The following is a 21,693-nucleotide window of genomic DNA, read 5'->3' as shown; positions in this document are numbered from 1 at the left end:
AATGTTTTTGGTTGTCACAACTGCAGGGATCCTACTAGCATCTGGTGAGTAGGGGCCAGGGATGCTGTTAAACGTAGTACAATGCAGAGGACAGCCCCCAGGAACAACAAATTATCTGACCCAAAATGTCAACAGTGCCAAGTTTGAGAAACCCTGCTCTATTCTGTGATGCCAGGGTTGGGACTCTACCCACGTAGAGTATTTTTCAAATGAAACAACTTGGACCAATTTTGGAAATACATATGGAAAAGTCTTCAGTCTCAAAAATTAGTAAAGACGTGCAAATAAGAAGATAATGTTTCCTAACTCTCAAATTAGCAACATTTTTAATACTCTCTGAAGTACAGGTAGTTAAATGATTTATTTTTCAGTGATGAAATTATAAATTGCAGAGCCTTTTAAAAAAGCAGTCTGACAACGGCAGAGGACCCTTAACCTTTATACCCTTTGGTCAGTAATCCCACTCTCTAAGAACAAAAATCCTAAAGAAATAACAAATCAGGTGAAAAACTCAGGCATATCCTAAAGCAAACTCTTAAAACTGCTATAATAACAACATAAACTATATAGAAACAAGTATTCCCCTTTTGTATGAAAAGCTTGAAGGTTTCTTATAGAAGTTGAGATTTAAGTTTAACTTTAAAGGGTAAGACTTCAATGGCCAAATACTGAAATATTTCAAGCAGAAAGCTCATGCCTTGGGACACTGCAACATGTATTTGTTTTTAGTTTTCCAAATAGAACAGCAAGTAGAATGGTTGGCTATAATGAATACACGTTTGCTGGATAAGGCTAGTGGAAGGTGATTAATTTCTTGAGGACAGGCTGGGGCTCTGACCTAGAGGATGAGGATTAACTTGTTCTGCATACAGAAGGAAGCTAACTAGCGTCTTTAAGCAAATGTGTCTTAGGAAGAAAATTCTAGGAGCAGTGTTTAAAATGGTTTAGGACAGGGAAAAAAAACCACCATCAGGAAGTCCAGTTAGGAAGACTCCAATAAGAGGCAATTGCAGCTTGATCTACAGCTATGGAAGTGAGTGGAAAGAGGATCAGAGGCAGAACTGTCTGTATTGATCAACTTGACTGGACCCGGGACCCTAACGGAGAAAGGGAAAATAAAACACCCAGCTTTCAAGTCTGAGTGACAGGGAGCAGCAGGGAGAGAAGAGGTTTGGGAGGATTAACAGATGGATTTTCTTTTGGACATGTTGCATTCAGAGAATACTGATATGGAGATGCCCACAGCTTGAAATTCAAATCTAAACTTCAGAGTTAAAAATAAACATCAAAATATGGTTTAAGCTACATGGAAATAATAGCAGAGGAGGGTTTAAGTAAAGAAGAGAGCAAAACAGATTAGGGAGCAAGCACTGAACCTCTGGCGGCATGCATCTTTAAAGATCGCATGGAGAAGGAAGAGTCTATAAAGGACCTGAGAAGGATCACAAAGTCGGAGAACCTCAAGACAGTGTACTGACCAGCAACATGAGGTGTCACAGACTTACAGAGAGCTCAAGCCAGCGGGAGTTGAGGTGGGACCATCAGATTTAGCAATCTGTAAGGCATGAGCGTCTTTAAGAAAGCAATTCTTAAAATGCAAAGAAGTATTTGTTAGTTCCTCAAAAAGTTCAATATACGTTTACCGTATGTCTCGGCAATTCCACTCATAGGTATATACCCCAAAGAATCCAAAACAGAGACTCAAACACACATTCACAGCAGCATTATTCACAGCAGCCAGAAGGTGGACACAACCTAGAGTCCATCAACGGATACACGGAAGGCGATGCGGCCATAAAACGGAATATTATTCAACCATGAAAAGGAGTGAAGGCTGATACATGCTACAACGTGGACGGACCTTGAAAACGTTAAGTAAAATAAGCCAGACACATTGTATGACTGCGCTTCCAAGAGGGATCCAGAACAGGCAAACTCACGGAGCGGAAGGGGCTGGACGGAGGGGACACGCGGATTAGTGCTTGACGGCTACAGGGTTTGTTTGGGGTGATGAAAACCTTTGGGAGATAGCGGCGACGGTGGCACAACATTGTGAATGTACTTAACGCCTCTGAATCGTATGCTTTAAAATGGTCAAAATTATAAACTTCGGGTTATCTATATCTTACCAGGATAAAAAAACATTTTTTTTAAGTTTAGAAGATACAACCCAAATTGCAAGGAACAGCCCAGAAATTATCAAGAGAAGACGTGAGAAGCGTGGACTACTACTACTGTTTAACTCGAAAACCTCAATCGATAGATGCTGAGGGTAGAGAGAGGTTTTGTTTTTCGATTTTTCTGAAGGCAGAGTAGATCTCAACACACGGTATTTCTAGGGAAAAAGAAAGAATTGAGTTAAAAGAAAAAAAGTCTGGCCTAAAACCGTGCACTGGGGGAGGAGCAGCTCTGCAAGGTTTTGCTGGTGCGTGGCAGTCGCATGAAAAACATATTCAAAGTTATAATTTCATTTTAAATCTGGAAAACCAAGCAACCACCGTGTTCAGCATACAAAGTAAAAAGGAACGCTGGACCAAACCTTCCCCGACGATAAAAATAAACGAAGCCAGCCTGGGGCTGGCCCCGTGGCCGAGTGGTTGGGTTCGCGCGCTCCGCTGCAGGCGGCCCAGTGTTTCGTCGGTTCGAGTCCTGGGCGCGGACATGGCACTGCTCATCGGACCACGCTGAGGCAGCGTCCCACATGCCACAACTAGAGGAGCCCACAACGGAGAATACACAACTATGTACCGGGGGGCTTTGGGGAGAAAAAGGAAAAAATAAAAAAAAAATCTTTAAAAAAAATAAACGAAGCCAGTCCCTGCCGAGCGCTCTGACGCCCCTCACAGGGCGAGGGCTATCAGAATCCGAGGGTGGGGACCCGGGACCTTTAATTTACCCAGACGGCACGCACTTCAAGAACGTGTGAAGACAACCCAATGTCTTCAACAAGTATATTGCAAAGAAAAGGGAAACCGAAAAGGCTCCACCACCGAATGCCACGTGTGGACCTGGTCAAAATCCTGACGGGCACGAACCAACCGTAAAAAAGCAACTTTTTTTGAGACTTTCACGGGAACGGCCGCCCCGGCCCCGACTCCCACCCCTCCCGCGGCCCCCGCCAGCCTCCGGGCACCCCGAGCCCAGGGCCGTTACTCGGGGCGGGGCCGCGGGCTGCGGCGTCTCGTCGCTCGGCACCGCCGCGCCCCGGGGACGGACGGCGGCCCGCCGGTCAGACCGCCCGGGGGCCGCGGGCGCAGCCTCCGGTCCTCGGGGCCCTCGGCGGGGCCGCGCGCCGGGGGCGCTGAGGGAACGGACGGAGGCCGCGCGGGCTCAGACATCGCCGGGCCGCGCGCTACTCACCGCGACGCCGGCAGCGCAGCAGCCCGGCTCTCCGGGACTCAGGCTGTGGCATCTTCCCTCCCGCCACAGCCCGGGTCCGAGCCGCATTAGCCGCAGGGGGCGGAGTCGCCCGGGGGTATACGCAGCACGGGGGGCGGAGGCGGCCGCGGGCTCGCCCAGGGCCCGCACCGCAGCTTCGACTCGAGCGCGCGTGCCCGCCGCGGCCACGTGACGGGAGGCCCCGCCCCGCGCGCGTGGGTGACGTCACCGCCCGCTGCTGGCTGGGCCGCGGCTCCAGGGTCGTCCGCCTCGTTCTGGGGTGCCCGTGCGTGGCTTTTGACCCTGGGGTTTGTCGCGGTTGGCCTTCGGGTTTTTTCTTAATGTAAAAAGTCTCCTTAAAGATAAATGCGCTTAAACATATTGAAAGATGTTCAGCCCCACTTATGATAGAAGGAATGCAGGTTAAGACGTACAGGTTTGGCGCTGTGCTCTTCAGAGAGGCTGGGAAAGCCCCGCACGTGGTGGCAGGAGCACAGCGCTCCTGGAGAGTGACAGCAGGTGAAGCCGCATCAGCCTCCTGGGGCTTGTTGGAAACGCTGACTCAGGCCCCGTGGCGGATGTGGCCGACGTCCTTAGTAACTGAACCTGCATTTTAGGAAGATCTCTAGGCGATTCGTATTGTCCACAAAATAACCAATAACCATTCTGTAGATAGAAGAAATAAGATTTTGCTTGGGCCTGTGGGGTTCAGGACAGGCCACCCCAAGATGCACCACTCTGGCGTGCAGGTTATTTTGAACTGAAGACAATAAAGACTCAGAAAGCACATGTGAGCTTACCCCAAACTGCCTAAAAGAATTTAACATAGAAGGCCTGTTCTAGGAAGGACTTGGTACCCTAAGATAGCTATAGTACAATGTCAAATAGGTGTCACCAACAAGCCTATTTTTGGCCCAGCAAAACTTAACAATTATTTGCATTTTCATCTCCTTGTAAATTGTCTTCCTCCCCTCTGAAATCCCAAACCACTACCCCCAACGTTCTCCTTTGCCTTTAGTTGAAGATAATATTTAGGCTGGCAGCTCAGCCATTTTGCTGAGTTACCCAGTTTCTCCCCCATGGGTCTCTCCCATGTATACATGTTATAAAGCTTTGTTTGATTTTCTCATGTTATTCTGTCTCATGTCAGTTTAATTCATAATCCAGCCAGAAGGATCTAGAGTGGGAAGGGATTTCTCTTCCTCCTCCACAAACCAGAGTGAGGAGTATAACTCCAGAGGGCCTTAGCCTTCAGAAGAAGCATGGTTTTCAGTGTGGTCTTACTGTCTTTTTAGAACAAAGAGCATGCGTTAAGCACACCCAGGATACATTTTCAAATGTAGCAGCAAATTAACAGGCCAACGCGACCCTGATGTTGGGAAAGGGACTAATCCAGTATGCATTCTTATCTTAAGAGGGTGCATTCTTTACCCTAATGGTTAAAGCAGATGTACAATGTATATTTGACAGGCCGTAAGTCAGGCTTCTTCAGTTCAAGCCTAATCAGTTTTGAACCCGAATAGTTACCCCATATACCTCAATATGTGAAAATCTCCTGTCAGTATAGAAATTAAAGTTTGAAATCAGTGTCCCAGGGTATAGTCAGTGCATGAGAACTTCCATTGCTCCACCTGAAAGTGGTAAACAGTTAGCCATTGATGGTTAGGTAGTGTGGGGGATCAGAATTGGCCACCCCAAAATGTGCCTCTTTGGCATAAGGATTATTCTGGACTGGTTACTTTTAAAAACTGCAGACATGGGAAAAGCTCTGAAAACCAAGTAGAAGTAGAAGTTACTCTTTGTAGGAGACATTCACGTTTGCAAGGGAAGTCTCCATTTGTAAACCTGTCTCCCTCTCCGTACCAGGAAATGTGCGGGGATGATCTTATCCCTAGAAACTCCTATCAACGTGGAAGGCAAGGACTTAAATCTGCATAATAACCTTACTCTTGTTTACTGTGCTTTTCTGGTAATCTCCTATAATCAGCTCCCCCAACACCCAACATCCTCCTTTGTCTTTAGCTTAAGATGGTATTTAAGAAAACAACCTCGGGCATTCTGAGTTACCTAGTTTTCCTGGGTCTCTCCCATGTATACATATTATAAAGCTTTGTTTGATTTTCTCCTGTTCTTCTGTCTTATGTTAATTTAATTTGCAGCCCAGCCAGAAGAACCTAGAGGGTAGAGGATTTGCCTTCCTTCCCTACGCTAGCTAGTAACTAAAGTTTTTTTTCCTTTCTTGCATTTACTGGTTGTAGCTTTTAGTTGTTCACCTGCCCACTGTTAACTGTGCTGCTTAGGCAATATACTCTCTGACTCCCACCAGGTTCCTATGGATAACGTCTCCCTGGCACCTGGGTCACTATGGTAATGGGTGTGTGAGCTATTTTTCAGGAACTAGGATGCCCTTGTTCAGTTCAGGCTGGTTGAATCCACCAGTCCATCAACTGAGCCTGTGCAGATGCCCATAAGTGACTTATGACTGCCAGGCATAATGGGGAAGGTGTACAAGGGACGCAATGCAGAGGGACGCCCCCATCGCCCCCTGCTATAGGAACCCCACAGGCAGAATGGGTAGGACGCTGCCCTAGGTTCAGGAGATTTTCAAGGTAATGGACTCTTTTCTTTCCACTCTCTTAAAGTGACAGTGACCATTTTGGGCTCCTTTTGAGCTTTGCAATTGAGAAACAAAGAAATCTTTAAAGTGTCAAAGACTCCACCTCTGGGAGCCCCCTCTCTGGTTTCCGGGCCTGATCACCCCAGCAACCAAGTGGGGTACCCTCTCTTGGCAATTGACTCATTAAGCATTTTAGGTGGCCTACTGAGTTGGTTATGAAGATAGGAGACCTGTGATTTATTCTGTGAGCTGTCCTGATGGTGTCGTGTGCCCCGGCATGGGAACTGCTGTGTGACCTCTATCTTGATAACCCTTGGGGAAAAGGCCATGAGGGTGAGGCCTGATCTCTTTTCCTTTGTTTGTCACCTTCTCTCTTGTCACCAAGTCAAGGTTAAGTTCAGGCTGGACCTGAGCAGAACCTAGACCTTCTGTAAAATCGAAAAATTGAAAACTTTTTGCCAGGGACTTAACTCTCAATCCTGGTGCTGGGAGCCCCAGCCTCCAGCGGGCTCCAGGCCTTTGCCTCCTGCTTTCCTGCCTGGCTCCCTTGTGCTGGCTCAGGGACTAAGTACCCTGGGCTAAGTGGGACTTGACTAGATCTTATAACTATGTTGATGCCTGCAGTCAGGCACCTTTGCACCCTTTCTCTGGCTGCTGTCAGTTGGACACCAGCTTTACCGCCATGAGGAATGCCTCAACTGAAGAGACTCACCCGCTGGGTGCATTTTAACTAGTTGGAAATGTTTTCAGTTGGATGGGTGATGCCCCAGAAACACCAGCTTGGAGAAAACTTGAGGAGTTTCTCTGTGCCTTTGTGATGTAGTTGGACAGGTAGGTCAATCTAGAATGTCATTAAGTTAAACCCAGTAACTTCCAACTGTCCTTGGAAAATCCTTGCAAGACTGGAAATACAGCTCTAGAGGCAGTTCAGATTCCACCCAGTTCTTTATCTCAAAAAGGATTATCACCTCCCCTCTCCAGGAACTACTACCTAGCCCGTCACTAATTCCTAAGACTAAAGAAAAAAAAAAAGAGGGGAAAGGTCATAAGTGTGCCCTTGCCGAGAAAAAAATCTAGCATCTTGAGTGTCTTCTCCACAAATATTAGTAAAACAGCTCAGAACAAAATTTGGATTCATAACTAGGGAGTTTTGTATTGTACCTGATTCATGGAGTGATTTTTAAAACAATAGCTGTGGAAATTCTGTGTCTGTGTGTCTATATGTGGATAGTTATATATGTGTGACTTTACTTCCGGATGGTATGGTCAAAACTAAGAGCTCTGTTTAATTGGATTAAAGTAAGCGCTTACATAAATTCTAAATGCAATGGAAATTAACCCAATGTCTTTTAAGTTAAGATGATATAGATTAATCTTTGGTTAATGAAAGTTTAAGTTTGTTGGTTTGATTGAAAAGGCATGTCCTAAAGAGTTGTCAGTATTTGGATATGATGCAAATATGCAGCCTGGGTTTACTAGTTTAAAAAGAAGAAAAGTAAAAGCTTATGTTATTCCTGTTACAAATTTGTCAGCATAATAGCTTTAAATGATAGCTAAAATTGTCTAATGGCTCAAAGTTTTTGTGGGTAATCTAAACATCATTATTGGGAACAAATGATTTAGAAATAAATGAAATAAGAGTTTATAGATAAACTTTTAGCAATAATTATAGTTTATGGTATGTGTATTTAAAATAACTTCCAAAATCTTTTTGGTAACTTGAAATTGTGAAGTTTTGCTAGGTTAATTTAAATGACAAAATTCGTTGAATAACTACATCATTTCCAAATAAGTGTGGACGAAAATAATCCATAACCAACTATAAATGAAAATTTGGGTGAGTTTATTCTGAGCTGAAATCTGAGGACCATGGCCCGGGGCCTTTCTTCCCGAAGGAAGAAAGGGCACAGAAGAAGTGGGGTGCACAGAGTGGTTCTGTACCCCCAAACAGGGTGTTTCACATATGATTGAAATGTCCCTCCCACAATAGTCACAAGATTGCCCTGTCTGCACAGCGCTTGATGGACACAGCAGGTAGTGGGTCTGCTATCGTAGCAGGAGGCAAGTCTATTGTCTCGAGCTAGGCGGTCACAGGTGAGTGCAGCAATCAGTTTCTAGCCTAAGGAAAGATGCTTAATCCTTAAGGAGACGCCAACGTTGGGAGGGGGAGGGAAGTTGCACCTTTATCTCAAGGGCCTTTGTTCTTGCCTTAGGGAATCTCTAAAGCAGATAGACAATGCATGCTCAATGGCTTCAGTCAGGCCCTTTTGGAAAGACAAGGTCAGGCCGAATTACGTTTATACCAAATGGCTTCCTCATATTCTCCAATATATCCCATTGCTTGCCATTTTTATTTGTCATAAGATATTAGACATTAATTATTAAATGTAAGTTTATCTACTTTTGGCTTCCTATTGCAAAGAGGCTAAAAGCGTTTGGGTCTATTGGAAAGTATGCCTCGTGTTTTATTGTAAAGTGGCATGTTTCTAGAAATTGTGAAAAGTGTTTAGAATGTTCATATAAAAGACAGTTCATAATTGCTTAGTTTTTAGTTTTTTACTAGAGTCTGTAAGGGTTAAAAGTTCTAATTAACATGTAATTAAAGCTACTGGAAATTAATAAGGAAAACAGCTCTGTATTCAAGGAAAGTAAAATGTATGTTTTCAGTAAAGAGGGTATAAAGAATTGAAGTATTTTTGTTTGATGGGTTAAGAAAGATAAATTTGTCCTAATGTACTGGAAAGGAAAAAAAGAAAGACTTTGGGACAAATTCTGAAGGCAAAAAGAAAGTTGTAGAAGGTTTGTGAAGGAGAAATTCAGAAAGGAGTTTTATACCTGGTCAAGTAGACTAAGATTAAAATAAACCCAATTAAGTGAATGAGTTTTAATGTTAAAAATAAGCTGGTGCAGAAATTAAAATTTGATTTTCTCTCTCAAAAAGATAAATTTCTTGAACTTTTGATCTGCTCTTGATAAAGAGGTTATAAAAGGTGTTTCTTTGAGTAAGTCTACCTAAAAGACAAATCTCTTTTGTTAATATAATGGCTGAGGTCACTCTTAGGATTTTTTGACTGTTTCTATTGGATGGATACCTGAGCATTGTTTCACAGTGAGCATTGTTTGAACAAGTGTTTTAAAGTCTTTTGGTATTTTTGACAAGCTTCTCGTCAAAGATATTCAAATCCTGAATGAAGGAAAATACTAAACTAATTAGGCTTATTTAGTCTATTAAACTACATGGGAAGCACTGTCAAATAAGTGATGATAAACTTTCTTAGGTGGTATTATGTGGGTAAATGTTATTAATATAGGTGTCTTAAAATTATACAACATTCCTAAAATTCTGATCTGTCCTGGCTATCAGCCATAATTCTAAATATTATTTTAAGGTGTCACAGAAATAATAAGTTTCTCTGTCAATTGTCATTTTTAAGTCTTTCGTTGTTTACAGTCAGTTGTTTTACTCTGATGCCTTTTGCTTTTGCAAATATGTGTCATCTTTGGAGGGATTCATGGAAAGGACTCTGACACTTACTCTGGAACACAGTTTTCTGATAAACTTTCAGATCTTAGAACAGAACTCTGGGTAAGAAATTACAGAAATCTAATGGAGAAACTGATGACCCCATAAAACTGCTAACAGATGATTAAGATCAAGAACTGATTATACAGGACTGAATGAACTGAGGATGATAATTTTTATGACTTTTATTTGAAATATTGTTGATTTTTTGATGTTTTGGTTTGTTTTCTCAGATTCAAGAAAATCTTTTTCTCTTTTCTCTTATGCTAACTATGGCTTACAACAATTTGGTGAAATTATACCTTTGTGAGCAAAACTGAAACATTTATCTTCTTCTCCCTACCTGATCCCTCTAGAGTTTGGAAACCTAGTAAGTGAGTGAGTATGGTTATTTCATGGCAATATAGTTATTTGCATAAGTTCAATAAGAATCTGTTCTCCTTATAACAGGACGCATTGCTTATCTTACCAAAGCTTTGACTGGAATGTCATATTTGAGAGAAACATACAGACTCGGATATGACAATACTGCCTTTGAGAAATAAGGTTGACTTTCTGAAATAAGCCACTTGGAAATATGGGCCTGGTACCTTGTTTACAGAGATTCTGGCAATCTTACCTGGTAAGTAAGGAAGCTTGCTTATCTGGCAGGTGCAAGGAACCTCGAAATATTTTGGGGAATCTCAAGAAAGGAGAGAAATCCACCCAAACCTGTAGGTATTGCAGGCAAGGCCTGATGGCACAAATCCTTGGCTTGGCTTTTCTGGCCTCAAGAGGCCTTTACAGTTCAATCTGAGATTCCTCATAAAAAAATTCCAGCAAAGCAGATTTAAGAGCCTATATGATCAGTTGCTATTCTTGCTGCACTTATGTAAATAATTGGGCCAAGTTTCTTGAAACTAAACTTATTTTGCAAACCAATTAGTCTTAATTTGTCTATCTTTGATAAAAATTAGGGTGATTTTAGAGAGAAGAACTATATTTCAGTGAAAAACTGTAATACACATTTGTGGATATTAGATCCTAGTTTTGTTAATTGTCTTTGAGGAGTTTTTTTTTGTACCTGTGAGCTGGACTGGATCCTGAATTCTTCTACTGAAATGCCTGGTTACAAATTTCCAAACTAATGGTTTCAATTTTTTTTTACCTCATTTTCATTTGGAATCATTGAGAATTGAACCTGCTCTTTTTCCTGAAGTCCTGCAAACTAAAGCTGAACAACTTGATAGAAACTTGAGAGATTCCTGTCTGTTGCTGTGTAAGCTGCAAGCCACCTGAATGCCCGATGACATCATCAGAGACGTTTCAAGCTGCTAAAGATGCTTTGACTCTGACATCTAGAAGTCGTCTTGACTGGCTGCCTCCTGGACTCAGGAACTAGTTTATAATTTGCTCCAACCATTAACCTTGTTTTTCTTTTATTTCCATAGAAATACTTATTAAATACCTGATTGCTTGCTTCCAAAATATAGGCCTAACTTTGGGAGCCCACCTGTATCGCTGCCTTCTAAAATGACTTTAACTGGACTGATCTATTACCAGGACTAAGAAATGTGTTCAGTGAGATGAAACAATCTACCACTCAGCTTCTGGACTGTGAAACTTCTTAAAGTTTCAAAGGTGGGACTGTGGGGACCTGGAATTGGCCACCCCAAGATGTGTCTCTGGACACATCAGGATTATTTGAGGCTGATTGCTTTTGATGAACTGGGACAGGGAAGGAGGCTCTGAGGAATGGAACTTGCCCTTTGTTAGGACACATTTACATTTGTAAGGTAAATCTCTATCTGTAAAAAGGTGCCTCCCTCTCTGTACCAGGAAGAAGAAAGGAGATGACCTTCTCTCTAGAAACTCTTGATCAATGCCAAAGGCAAGGACTGAAATCTGCATTTTATTGTGCTAGTCTGGTAACCTCCTGTAACTGACTTCCCTGCCCCTCCCAACATTGGCATTTCTTTAAGGATTAAGCATCTTTCCTTGGGCTGGGAACTGATTGCTGAGCTCACCTGACAATAGACTTGCCTCCTGCTGTGCCCACCGAGATAGTGGACCCACTACCTGCTGTGTCCATCAAGTGCTGTGCAGACAGGACAGTCTTGTGACTATTGTGGGAGGGACATTTCAATCACATGTGCAACACCCTGTTTGGGGGTATATAACCACTTTGTGCACCCCACTTCTTCGGTGCCCTTTCTTTCTTCGGGAAGAAAGTCTCCGGGCCATGGTTCCTCATAAAGCTTTGTTTAATTTTCTCTTGCTATTTTGTCTCATGTGAATTTAATTCGTTCTCCGGCCAGAAGAACCCACATTTGGGAAGAGGAAATGTCTTCCTCCCCTACATATACATGTTATAAAGCTTTGTCTGATTTTATCCTGTTATTCTGCCTCATGTCAATTTAATTCGTAGCCCAGCCAGAAGGACCTAGAGAGAGTAGAGAAAATGTTCTTCCTCCCCTACACAGAACAACCTTGTGGTTAAACCCAGGGTCTTTGAGCTTGGGCTGATCAGGCTAGTGTGGACTATGTTAGTTTGTTCCTAGAAACAGTTGCCAGATGAAATACAGGCCTAAAATTCAAACTTCAGATAAACAAAGAATAGTTGTGTGGTATAAGTATATCCTGTGGAATATACTTATACTAAAATATTATTGTTTATCCAAAATTCAAATTTAACTGGGCATCCTGTATTTTTATTTGCTAAATCTGGCAACCCCAACCCCAGGCAAATTCTAACCTCAGTTTTCTCACCTATGAAATGGGGATAATGAAAGGACCTATGTCGTAAAGTTGTGTGGATGAAATGAGATAATCCATGCAGACTACTTACCACAGGGTATGAAAGATGATGAGAGCTCAATAAGTGTTAGCTCTTAGCATTATTTTATACAGGTATGTCTTAGGATAAATTCCTAGAAGCATGCTTTAGTTACAGAACTTCCAGGCTTAATTTAAGACTTCTCTGAGCATTTGATCATACCCAAAACTGTGTTTTGTTAAAAGCCTTGGGCACGTTAGCAGACATTTCTCAATTAACTCCAGAATACAAATCACATTTTTAAATTTCCGTACAAAAACAAAAAATTGCCACCTAAAGGCAAGTAGGGATTTCTTTTCTATCACACCAAATACTTGGGTGTTGATTCTGACTTGTTTTCTATTCCAGAGTCACTGAAACAATATTCGAGAGGAAATGTTTAATCAATGTGGTACATAATTTCTAAGACTCACCCATGTTATCTAGTACCTGAACTAAATGACATTACAACACTAAGACAATATTGGGCCCATGGCTCTAAGAAAACGAACATTTCTGTCTTTTTCTTTTGACAAAACTGATGTTTACAACTTCCTCCTTATTGCTTATCAAAAAAAATTATTCTCAAATTTCAAAACTAGAAAAAGTTTTTACTTCAAGAAGATACTCCATATTTATGCAATTGTAATTCTCTTTTTTCTTTCTGCTGCAGAATTTCTATTTTACATTTTACTCTAGTTTCAATAGATTCATGGGTTTATTATAATCTTTTTTTATTACTTTCTAATAGTAGGTAAGGTATACATATGGGACAAGAGTATAATCATAATGTGGCGCTTATTTTGTGCTGTCATATTGACCTTTTAAAGGCCCAGTCAAATTATCCTGGCCATTGGCAATAGATGAGCACAGGTTTTCCCCATGTCTTTCTGGCAATAGATTTTAGAATATTTTGTTAGATACACACGTATAAAGAGATTATAAACTGATTCTTTTTTCGTTACATTGTATGTGTTCTCTCAAAGAACCATGAAGGGAGGGACATTTGCCTTCTCCATTGTCTGCTTCGTCCCAGCACCTAGAAGGATACAGGGCCTGGGATGACCACACAGTTGTTGACTGAGTGAGCATAACAGATGAGTCAAGTTGTTCCCTGCTGTAGAACACAGCTTATACTTTCTGCAGCACAGGCGATGTTTAATGATCTTATCCTAAGTGTCCCCACTCCTTTCAATGTGCTCCGTCCCTCATTTTCTAATTCTCTTTGTCTTTGTGAATTAAATATATTTCACTTTCCTAGCTATCTTCACCAGGGTGAACACAACAGCCATCCCTCTAACTTGACAGAAGTACTTTAGACATCTGGGAGTGTGTTTACAGAGGACAGATACAGAAGCTAGCTGCTTCTTGCCCTATCCCAGCTAAACAGTTCTCAAGTCAGAGCACAGAGTATCAACAAGGCGCATAATCCAAGAAGCAACAGGAGAGCTGTAGGCCAGAGTCATAGGAGGGAAAAGGCAAAATCAGAAGCAGGGAAGAAGGAGTGTCTCCAAGTGACAGAAAAGCCAAAAGGAACAAACGAGGAGGCTGGCCTGGAGAGCTGGCCCAGGACATCTAGGCAAGTGGACTGGACATCAGAAACTCAGGAACCCAACCAAGCAAGGTGTCAGTGCCAGGATCTACACTGGCAGCAAGAAAGGAGGTCAATACAGTTGATCCGCAGTTATTATGTATCATGTCCCAAGCAATGCCCTCTGTGGATGTCTTTCTGGGCATGCCACCAGGTCAGGTCATTTGTTCTGGAGTGACAATGGAGTTGGCAAAGACCCCAAGAGTGGAGCAGAGCCTATGGTCTACCAGGACCAACAGAATTTTTCAAATAATTGGAGATATTGCACCGTAGCTCAATTGAGTATATGATAGAGTCTCAACCGCGTGACAGCGCACATTTGTAATGTTCAAGGTCTTGCCACCCCATAAATTTATGGCAGACGAGTAAAACGAAGTATTACCAGCTATCATTAAAGGAGGAAATAAAAGGCACTCCTGTTGTAGACTGCTCTGGTTGTATTTCTTATTGCATTTCACATAATTTCATGAAGTTGCAAACTTGCATTCTTCTTTATGTTGAGGGACTAGGGGCTTTTTAACCCTTCATTAATGAAAATGATTTGTTCTCCTTTTATCGGTGGTCCCTAGATTCCTCCAATTCTGGGAAGATGTTGTCCAAATACCACTGAAATGACTTGCAACCCAGTCGTTTCCTTAATTCTACACGTTCACTAATGTTTCCATAGGCAACAGATTTCAGACTAGGTCTTCGTAAAAAAACCTGCTCCTAAAAGGAAATAAAAAGTCATTTCATTAAGTCAAATGAATTTTAGCAATTAAATCATGATATCTAACATAGCAATATATATTTTCATTATCTGAACTAAAAAACAAAAACCTTTGACATCCTCTGTGTAGAAAGGGCAGAGAAGCACGTAGGACCTGGGATTCACTCACCCCACACACATTCACAGTATGTGCTGTGACTGACCACAACAGAGGTGGCTGTCGTAGCAGGATCCAGGAACCTGCTTCTTGGGAGCTCAAGAATCACAGCCAGCTATTGTAGTATATCCCTTTTCTCCTACTCTCTCAATGATACTCAAGGACAAAAACTCTCACTCCCAAGTCCCAATCAACACTTCCATGGTTTCAGCAATGGGGATGGTGTGGCGGCTGAGGGCAAACTGACTCTGGAGAAAGACAGCCTGGGTTCACATTCTGGCCCTACTTTTATTAACTATGTGACCTTGGCCTCTACCCTCACGAGGTGGTTGTGAGGACTGAATGTTTTAATATGTGCAAAGCCCTTGGGAGACGAAGGCTGGCACCTAGTAAGTGTCGGGTCAATGTCAGTCATTATTGCCACACCTGGTTAGTCTTTTATACACTCTGATTTAAAGAAGCACCAAGTATGAGTGTCTAATGGACTCAATCTGCCCCATATTAGAATGGTATTCTAAGTAGACCGAAGCTTCCTTAAAAGCAGAACCCTTGTATTTTCATCTGTGTACTCCCAGTGCCTGGCATATAGTATAGTAACACTGCTGAATGAGAGAAGGAGCTTGCTTATCTAAATTAGCATATTCTGGGCATGCCATGTTGGATTCTCCCCAAGTATCCCTGACCGCTATAGGTCTTTGCCATCATTTCTTGCACTCCTAGTTCCCCAGGGTAGACTGGTGCAGAGGACGGGCCTGAGGTGGGGGAAGAGTGTCATCATTCTGGACTGAAGGCAAAGAAGACCTTAGACAACATCTCCAGCCCAAAGCCCTCTCTTGTCCAGTGTCACTCACTAGATTTCCCAATGTGCCCTGTCATACAATCCATGATTTAATGCCAAATGCTATTTGCTTTTTAAGTTAGGTAAAATTTTTTATCACTATATCTTCTGTGAAATTCAGTAAACTACTCAGTCTTAGCTGTGTTCAAGTCAACTATTTATTTACTTATTTATTTATTTTTCTTTTGAGGAAGATTAGCCCTGAGCTAACATCTGCCACCAATTCTCCTCTTTTTGCTGAGGAAGGCTGGCCCTGAGCCAACACCTGTGCCCATCTTCCTCCACTTTATATGTGGGATGCCTGCCACAGCATGGCTTGCCAAGTGATGCCATGTCCACACCTGGGATCCGAACCGGCGAACCCCGGACTGCCGAAGTGGAACGTGTGCACTTGACCCCTGCCCCACTGGGCCGGCCCCCTCAAGTCAACTATTTAAACTGTGACCAGAGTTCACAGGGAAAAAAATCAACAAACATAAAAATAAGCTCAATGTCTCCTATAATTAAATAAATGCAATTTTAAACAGTGAGATATCATTTTTAACCTGTTAGATCAGAAGAAATACAAAGTTTAAGACCAGGGTTGGAAAAGTTGTGAGGAGACAGGACCTTTGAAATACATTTGATGGCATTTAAGAACAGTTTGGACATTATTCATCAGGATTTAAGATGCACTAACTCGTGGCCTAGCAGGTCCATGTCTTGAGATTTATTCCAGAGATATATCTGCACACCTGCACCATAAGGTATGTGTAAAAGATGTCCATTTCAGGCGTGTTAACAAATCACTAAAAGCCTAGATGATCAGAATGTTTATCAGTGGGGGATTATGTATTAATAGGATCAATTTTAGTAGATCCATTCAAAGGAAGTGTTTAAAAGAATGATATACTTAAATGTTCTGATTTTGAAAGGCTTTGAAAGTATGGTTTTAGAGTATACTAACAGAAAAAATGCAGAACAAAATATTGTGCAAATCTAGTTATATAAAAGAAAAGGGCGTATACTTGTGTGTATTAACAAGAAACTATAAACAGTAATTTAGTGATTACTTCCGAGGGTGGAACTACGAGCTTAGAAAGTTTACTTTTGACTCCATAGTCTTCGCTATTTTCTGGCTTTTTAAAATGAGTATGTTTTACCTTTTTGAAAATCAAGAAATGTAATGAACATACAAAAAGCACATGAAACTTAAATGTGCAACTTAAGGAATTGTTGAAAAATCCACCCCAGTGACCCTGACTAGGTCAAGAAATAGAGCCTTACCAATGTCCCAGAAGCTGCCCGCCCTTCCCTTCCTGATCAGAACCCTTGCCTTTAGTTTTAAATGCTATCCTGATGATGTATTCATTCCTTTGCTTTTCTTTCTAGCTTTAATGTCTAATTATGCATGCGTAGATTATATAGTTTAATTGTACCCATTTTTAACTTTGTAGAAATGGAATAATACAGTATATACTCTATTGTGTTTGGTTGCTTTTGTTCACCATTATGTCTTTAAGATTTACCCTATTGGGGCCAGCGTGGTGGCTGAGTGCTTAAGTTCGCGCAGTCTGCTGCAGCGGCCCAGGGTTTTGCTGGTTCGAATCCTGGGCGCGGACATGGCACTGCTCATCAAGCTATGCTGAGGTGGCATCCCGCATGCCACAACTAGAAGGACCCACAACTAAAATATACAACTATGTACCAGGGAGCTTTGGGGAGAAAAAGGAAAAAATAAAATCTAAAAAAAAAAAAAAAGATTTACCCTACTGTTGTATGTATATCTATAGTTGGCTAATTTTCGTTGTTGTGTAGAATTATACTGATTAAATATATCATATTTGTCCATTCTACTCTTGATGAGCATTTGGGTTGTATTCAGTTTTGGCTAACACAAACAATGCTGCTCATAAACATTCTTGTTCACATGTTCTGGTGCACAAAAGCACGCACTTCTGTATTGTATATACAAAAATGGAATTGCTGGATCATGGGATATTTGTATGTTTTTCTTTACTTAATGTTGCCAAACTGTTTTCCCAAGTGAGTTTGCAATAATTAAGACTCCTTCCAGCAGTGTCTGAAAATTCCTGTGCTTGCCAACACTTGGTCCTATCAGACTTTACATTTTTTGTGAATCTAGCTGGCTATGTAGAAATACCTCATCAAGTTTTTAATTCACATTGCCCTCATTACTAAAGAAATTGAGTGTTATTATGTTTATAATTCAGAATAATTAAAAAAATATTAAATCAAGACCAGGGCATGTAATGTCGCAGAGAGATTCTTACATATTTCTACTCATGCGTCTGAAATGAGATCTTGCTGGGGTTACTGTCCATATTAGCTTGTGCGTAGATGGACAACTTTCAAGTTAAAATGGAGCTGCAGCTACATGTTCTCTCTATATGTACCCTTTTAAGTCCTGGCATAGGGTTTAATCCTAGGGGAGATGCACAAATGAAGGGGCATGACTTTGGTATAGAAATTTTGACTATTGGTAGAAAAGAGGTAGTGGAGGTTATTGCGTGGTCCCCAGATCAGCAGCAGCTGCATCACTTGGGAACTTGGCAGTGGAGAAAGAATCTAAAGAGTTGCCCGTGAGGACGGGAACAGAGAGAGGTGCTTGCTTCAGGGAGCAATCCTTGCGGGGAAAAATAGATCTAGGCAAAAAATATACAAAAAAAGGACTTCTTGTGTTGGTTGATTTGCTTCTGAGAAACTTGAGTATCCCTAGGAATTAAAGCAAAAATTAAGATGCAAATGTGGCAGCTTAGAATGAACTAATTGAGAAGAAGGTCTGGGGTTGGGGGCGTGAGTGGTTGAAAGGGTCCCGCTAATTTAAGGAAAACAGAGAGAAGAATGAAAATTAATATCTGGAAAGGTAGTAGAAAGCTTCTTTAGAGCAAGCCTGCGCTGTACTCTCACTCAGCTTTCCAAATCAGAGATGCATCCTTCACCTTGTGTTCATCCAGCCAAACATGCACCATTCTGAGATTGTTATATGTCATGGCTTTTAAATATTCCCGTTTATTTTCAATGCGTTGCTTATCAATATGTCCCACTCGAGAGCAGGGGAGTACAAAGAGCTGGCCTCCACACATCCAGATCTAGACGGGAGAAAAACAGAAAACATGTTAATGTACGTTTGCTAGGAACAGGCAACTGCTGAATTTTTTTTTTAAAGATTTTATTTTTTTCCTTTTTTCTCCCCAAAGGGCCCCAGTACATAGTTGTATATTCTTCGTTGTGGGTCCTTCCAGTTGTGGCATGTGGGACGCTGCCTCAGCATGGCTTGATGAGCAGTGCCATGTCCGTGCCCAGGATTTGAACCAACGAAACGCTGGGCCGCCTGCAGCAGAACTCGCGAACTTAACCACTCGGCCACGGGGCCAGCCCCTGAATTTTTTTTTTTTACAAACATAAGAAGAGCTAACATTTATTGCTTCTTATTTCACAACAACCCTATCATGTAGATACTGTGATTATTTCCATTTTACAGATGAAGAAATTAATACATAGATTGGTTAAGAAGCTTGCCCAGTGACAGAGAGCTGGTAAGTGGCTGGGTGCAGGGTTCAAATCTAGGAAATCTGGCACCATAGCCAGCATCTAAAGACAAAGAGATTCCGCCTCTCTCATACATGACCGATGCTGATGCTGATTATCTATGAAGAATGGCAAGATATTTTGTCTTAAAATATTCTCAAACAATATTCTGAGAGTAATGTTTTCTGAAGTAATTAGGTGTCACTGAATGTAAGCAAGTTAACAAGAGAAATGCCGACCGTGGCTGAATTCAATTATTCATCTTTTTGGTACTTAAAATACTTCATAACACTTATTTTTAATAACTTTTTTTATTACACTAAAGTAAAATATGATGATTGAAAAACTGGCAAATGTAGAAAAACACAGAAGAAAATAAAAATCACTTGACACTTTGTTAGTTGATATTAATCCAGGTATGTATGTCTATACACATATATACACAACATTAAGATAATTTGCTTTTTAAAATTTGATGTTATGTGAAGTTTTTTTTTAAAGATTGGCACCTGAGCTAACAACTCTTGCCAATCTTTTTTTTTTCCTGCTTTTTCTCCCCAAATCCCCCCAATGCATAGTTGTATATTCTAGTTGTGGGTCCTGCTAGTTGTGGCATGTGAGATGCCGCCTCAACGTGGCCTGATGAGCGGTGCCATGTCAGCGCCCAGGATCCGAACTGGCAAAACCCTAGGCTGCTGAAGCGGAGCGCACAAACTTAACCACTCGGCCACGGGCCTGGCCCCTGAAATTATTTTAAAAGTCTTATATTGTTTGGACATTTTGACAGTTTCCAATTTTTATCATTATAAATAATACCACGTATAATATATGTACTTATAAATCTTGTGCACACAATTTATACATCTTACAGTGTACTTGCCATGACTCTTTTTGTTCACTCTAATTTGGTGATTATTGCGTTACCCCCAGAGAAGCAGAATCAGAAAATCCTTGGGCTCACCCAGACCAACCGAACCAGGAACTCTGGGGCGAGGGCCAGCAATCTGTATTTTAACCAGCTGTTTAGGTGATTCTGATGCACGCTAAAGTTTGAGAACCACTGTTATAATTGATCAAGATCACATATCCCACTTTTATAGATATTTTATTAAGAAATCCACCTAAGCATTTGGGGAACAGTAATAGGAAATTAAGACTCATTGAAAACAACACTCAGAAGTACTATGGTGAAATACATCACTCAGACAGCCAGAGGGGATTATGTTAAAGAAAATGGAAAAGCAGAACTTCTGATATAGAAAAATGTTCATCTAAGTCCTTCTCTAAAATGGATGGCACAGTAGAAAAACACTGAGACCAGAAATCCAAAGAATTAAGTTCTTTTATCAGCTCTGCCACATGCTTCTGATCAGACATATCCTCTCTGGGTGTAATTTTCATCTGGAATTGAGAACTCAACAGTAGTTCGTCTAAGCTACTGTTCGGGGATGCTTTGTTATGTAGCAAATGCTAAGTGATACTAGCTATGTATAACGTCTTGTTCTCTTTTTTAAAAGTGATAACTTAAGGAAATTTGGAAAATTATTAATATCTGTTTAATAATTAGAACAGATACAGAAGTGTTTATTATTTTTGGTACATTCTTATATGTTTGAAATGTTTCTTAATTAAAAAAGAAACCCAGCTATGACTAAAGAATAGAAAACCAAAGCCAAGTAACCAAAGTGATAAAGGAGGACCAGAAGTAAAAATTTTATCAAAAAACTTTCTTAAAAATCCAACTGAGGGGAACGATGACAATTTAGCGCAGTCTCCACAGGGGCCGCGTGGCTGCTCTCTTCCTCTGAATCATTCTCCAAAGGCACTTGATCCATCCCGGCCTGCCTTTTACTCTGCTCATTGTCCAGGTTGGCGATGGTCAGATGTCTTCCTCAGATATACTACTGGAAGTAGTCTGTCCAGCCCCCAGTTTCTACTAATATTATTATTATTATTATTATTATTAGCAGCAGCAGCAGCAGCAACAGTAGTAGTAGTTTCCCACTGAGAGAGTATAATGCAGTAAAGAGCATGGACTCTGGGGCAGGTCAGCATGATTCAAATCCTCTGTGAACTCTGTGATCTGGGGCAAGTGACTGAAGTTACTCAACCTATTTGTGCCTCAGTTTCCTCCTCTGTAAAGTGAGAATAACCCACCTCATGGGACTGTTACTAGCATTAAATAATTTGATACTTGTAAGTGCTTAGAGGGTGTCTTTGTAACATACACATGCATCTCTGCTGTAGTGAAGTGTGGTAGATTGCAAGAGGGGCCACAAATTCTTTTCATTCCTGTATGCACACTTCTTTGCAATGTAACTTTGCACCCCGTTTCATCAAGAGGTGAAGCTCATTTCTCCATCCCTTGAATCTGGTCTTGGCCTCATGAGTTGCTTTGGCCAATGGGACGTTAACAAATATGATGCAAACAGGTGCTTGAAAAGCATTTGCAGCACGTTGAAACTTGCCTTCTCTTGCTATTCTTGGGAACCTTGTGACCACTTCAATGTGAGTGAGCCTGGGCTAGCCTGCCTGATGATGAGAGACAAATGGCC

General features: G+C 41.4%; 2 protein-coding genes across 13 annotated transcripts in view; both read right to left on the bottom strand.

Moving 5' to 3' along the window:
* GALNT11 (polypeptide N-acetylgalactosaminyltransferase 11) overlaps nt 1-3,595 on the bottom strand; it is a 53,727-nt gene extending 50,132 nt beyond the window's left edge. For 2 of the 12 annotated variants that reach the window (XR_011539349.1, XR_011539351.1), the window contains exon 1: nt 3,361-3,572. The gene's annotated coding sequence lies outside the window, so the exon portion shown is untranslated. Of the gene's footprint in view, nt 1-3,360 lie in introns of all 12 variants that reach the window. The other 10 variants (XR_011539350.1, XR_011539346.1, XM_070616917.1 and 7 more) reach the window with 7 other exon arrangements.
* Nucleotides 3,596-14,322: 10,727 nt separating this feature from the next.
* Nucleotides 14,323-21,693, bottom strand: part of GALNTL5 (polypeptide N-acetylgalactosaminyltransferase like 5) — a 65,101-nt gene continuing 57,730 nt past the window's right edge. Inside the window, exons 9-10 of the mRNA XM_008523590.2 lie at nt 18,550-18,699; nt 14,323-14,611 (exon numbers count right to left, since the gene is read on the bottom strand). Coding sequence (XP_008521812.2) covers nt 14,456-14,611; nt 18,550-18,699 — 306 coding nt within the window. The 3' untranslated portion in view covers nt 14,323-14,455. The remainder of the gene's footprint in view (nt 14,612-18,549; nt 18,700-21,693) is intronic.

The sequence above is a fragment of the Equus przewalskii genome, chromosome 4 (genome assembly GCF_037783145.1).
Source record: "Equus przewalskii isolate Varuska chromosome 4, EquPr2, whole genome shotgun sequence".
NCBI lineage: Eukaryota > Metazoa > Chordata > Mammalia > Perissodactyla > Equidae > Equus > Equus przewalskii.
The sequence above is the reverse complement of the archived record's forward strand: the minus strand, read 5'-3'. Positions and strand labels throughout refer to the sequence as shown.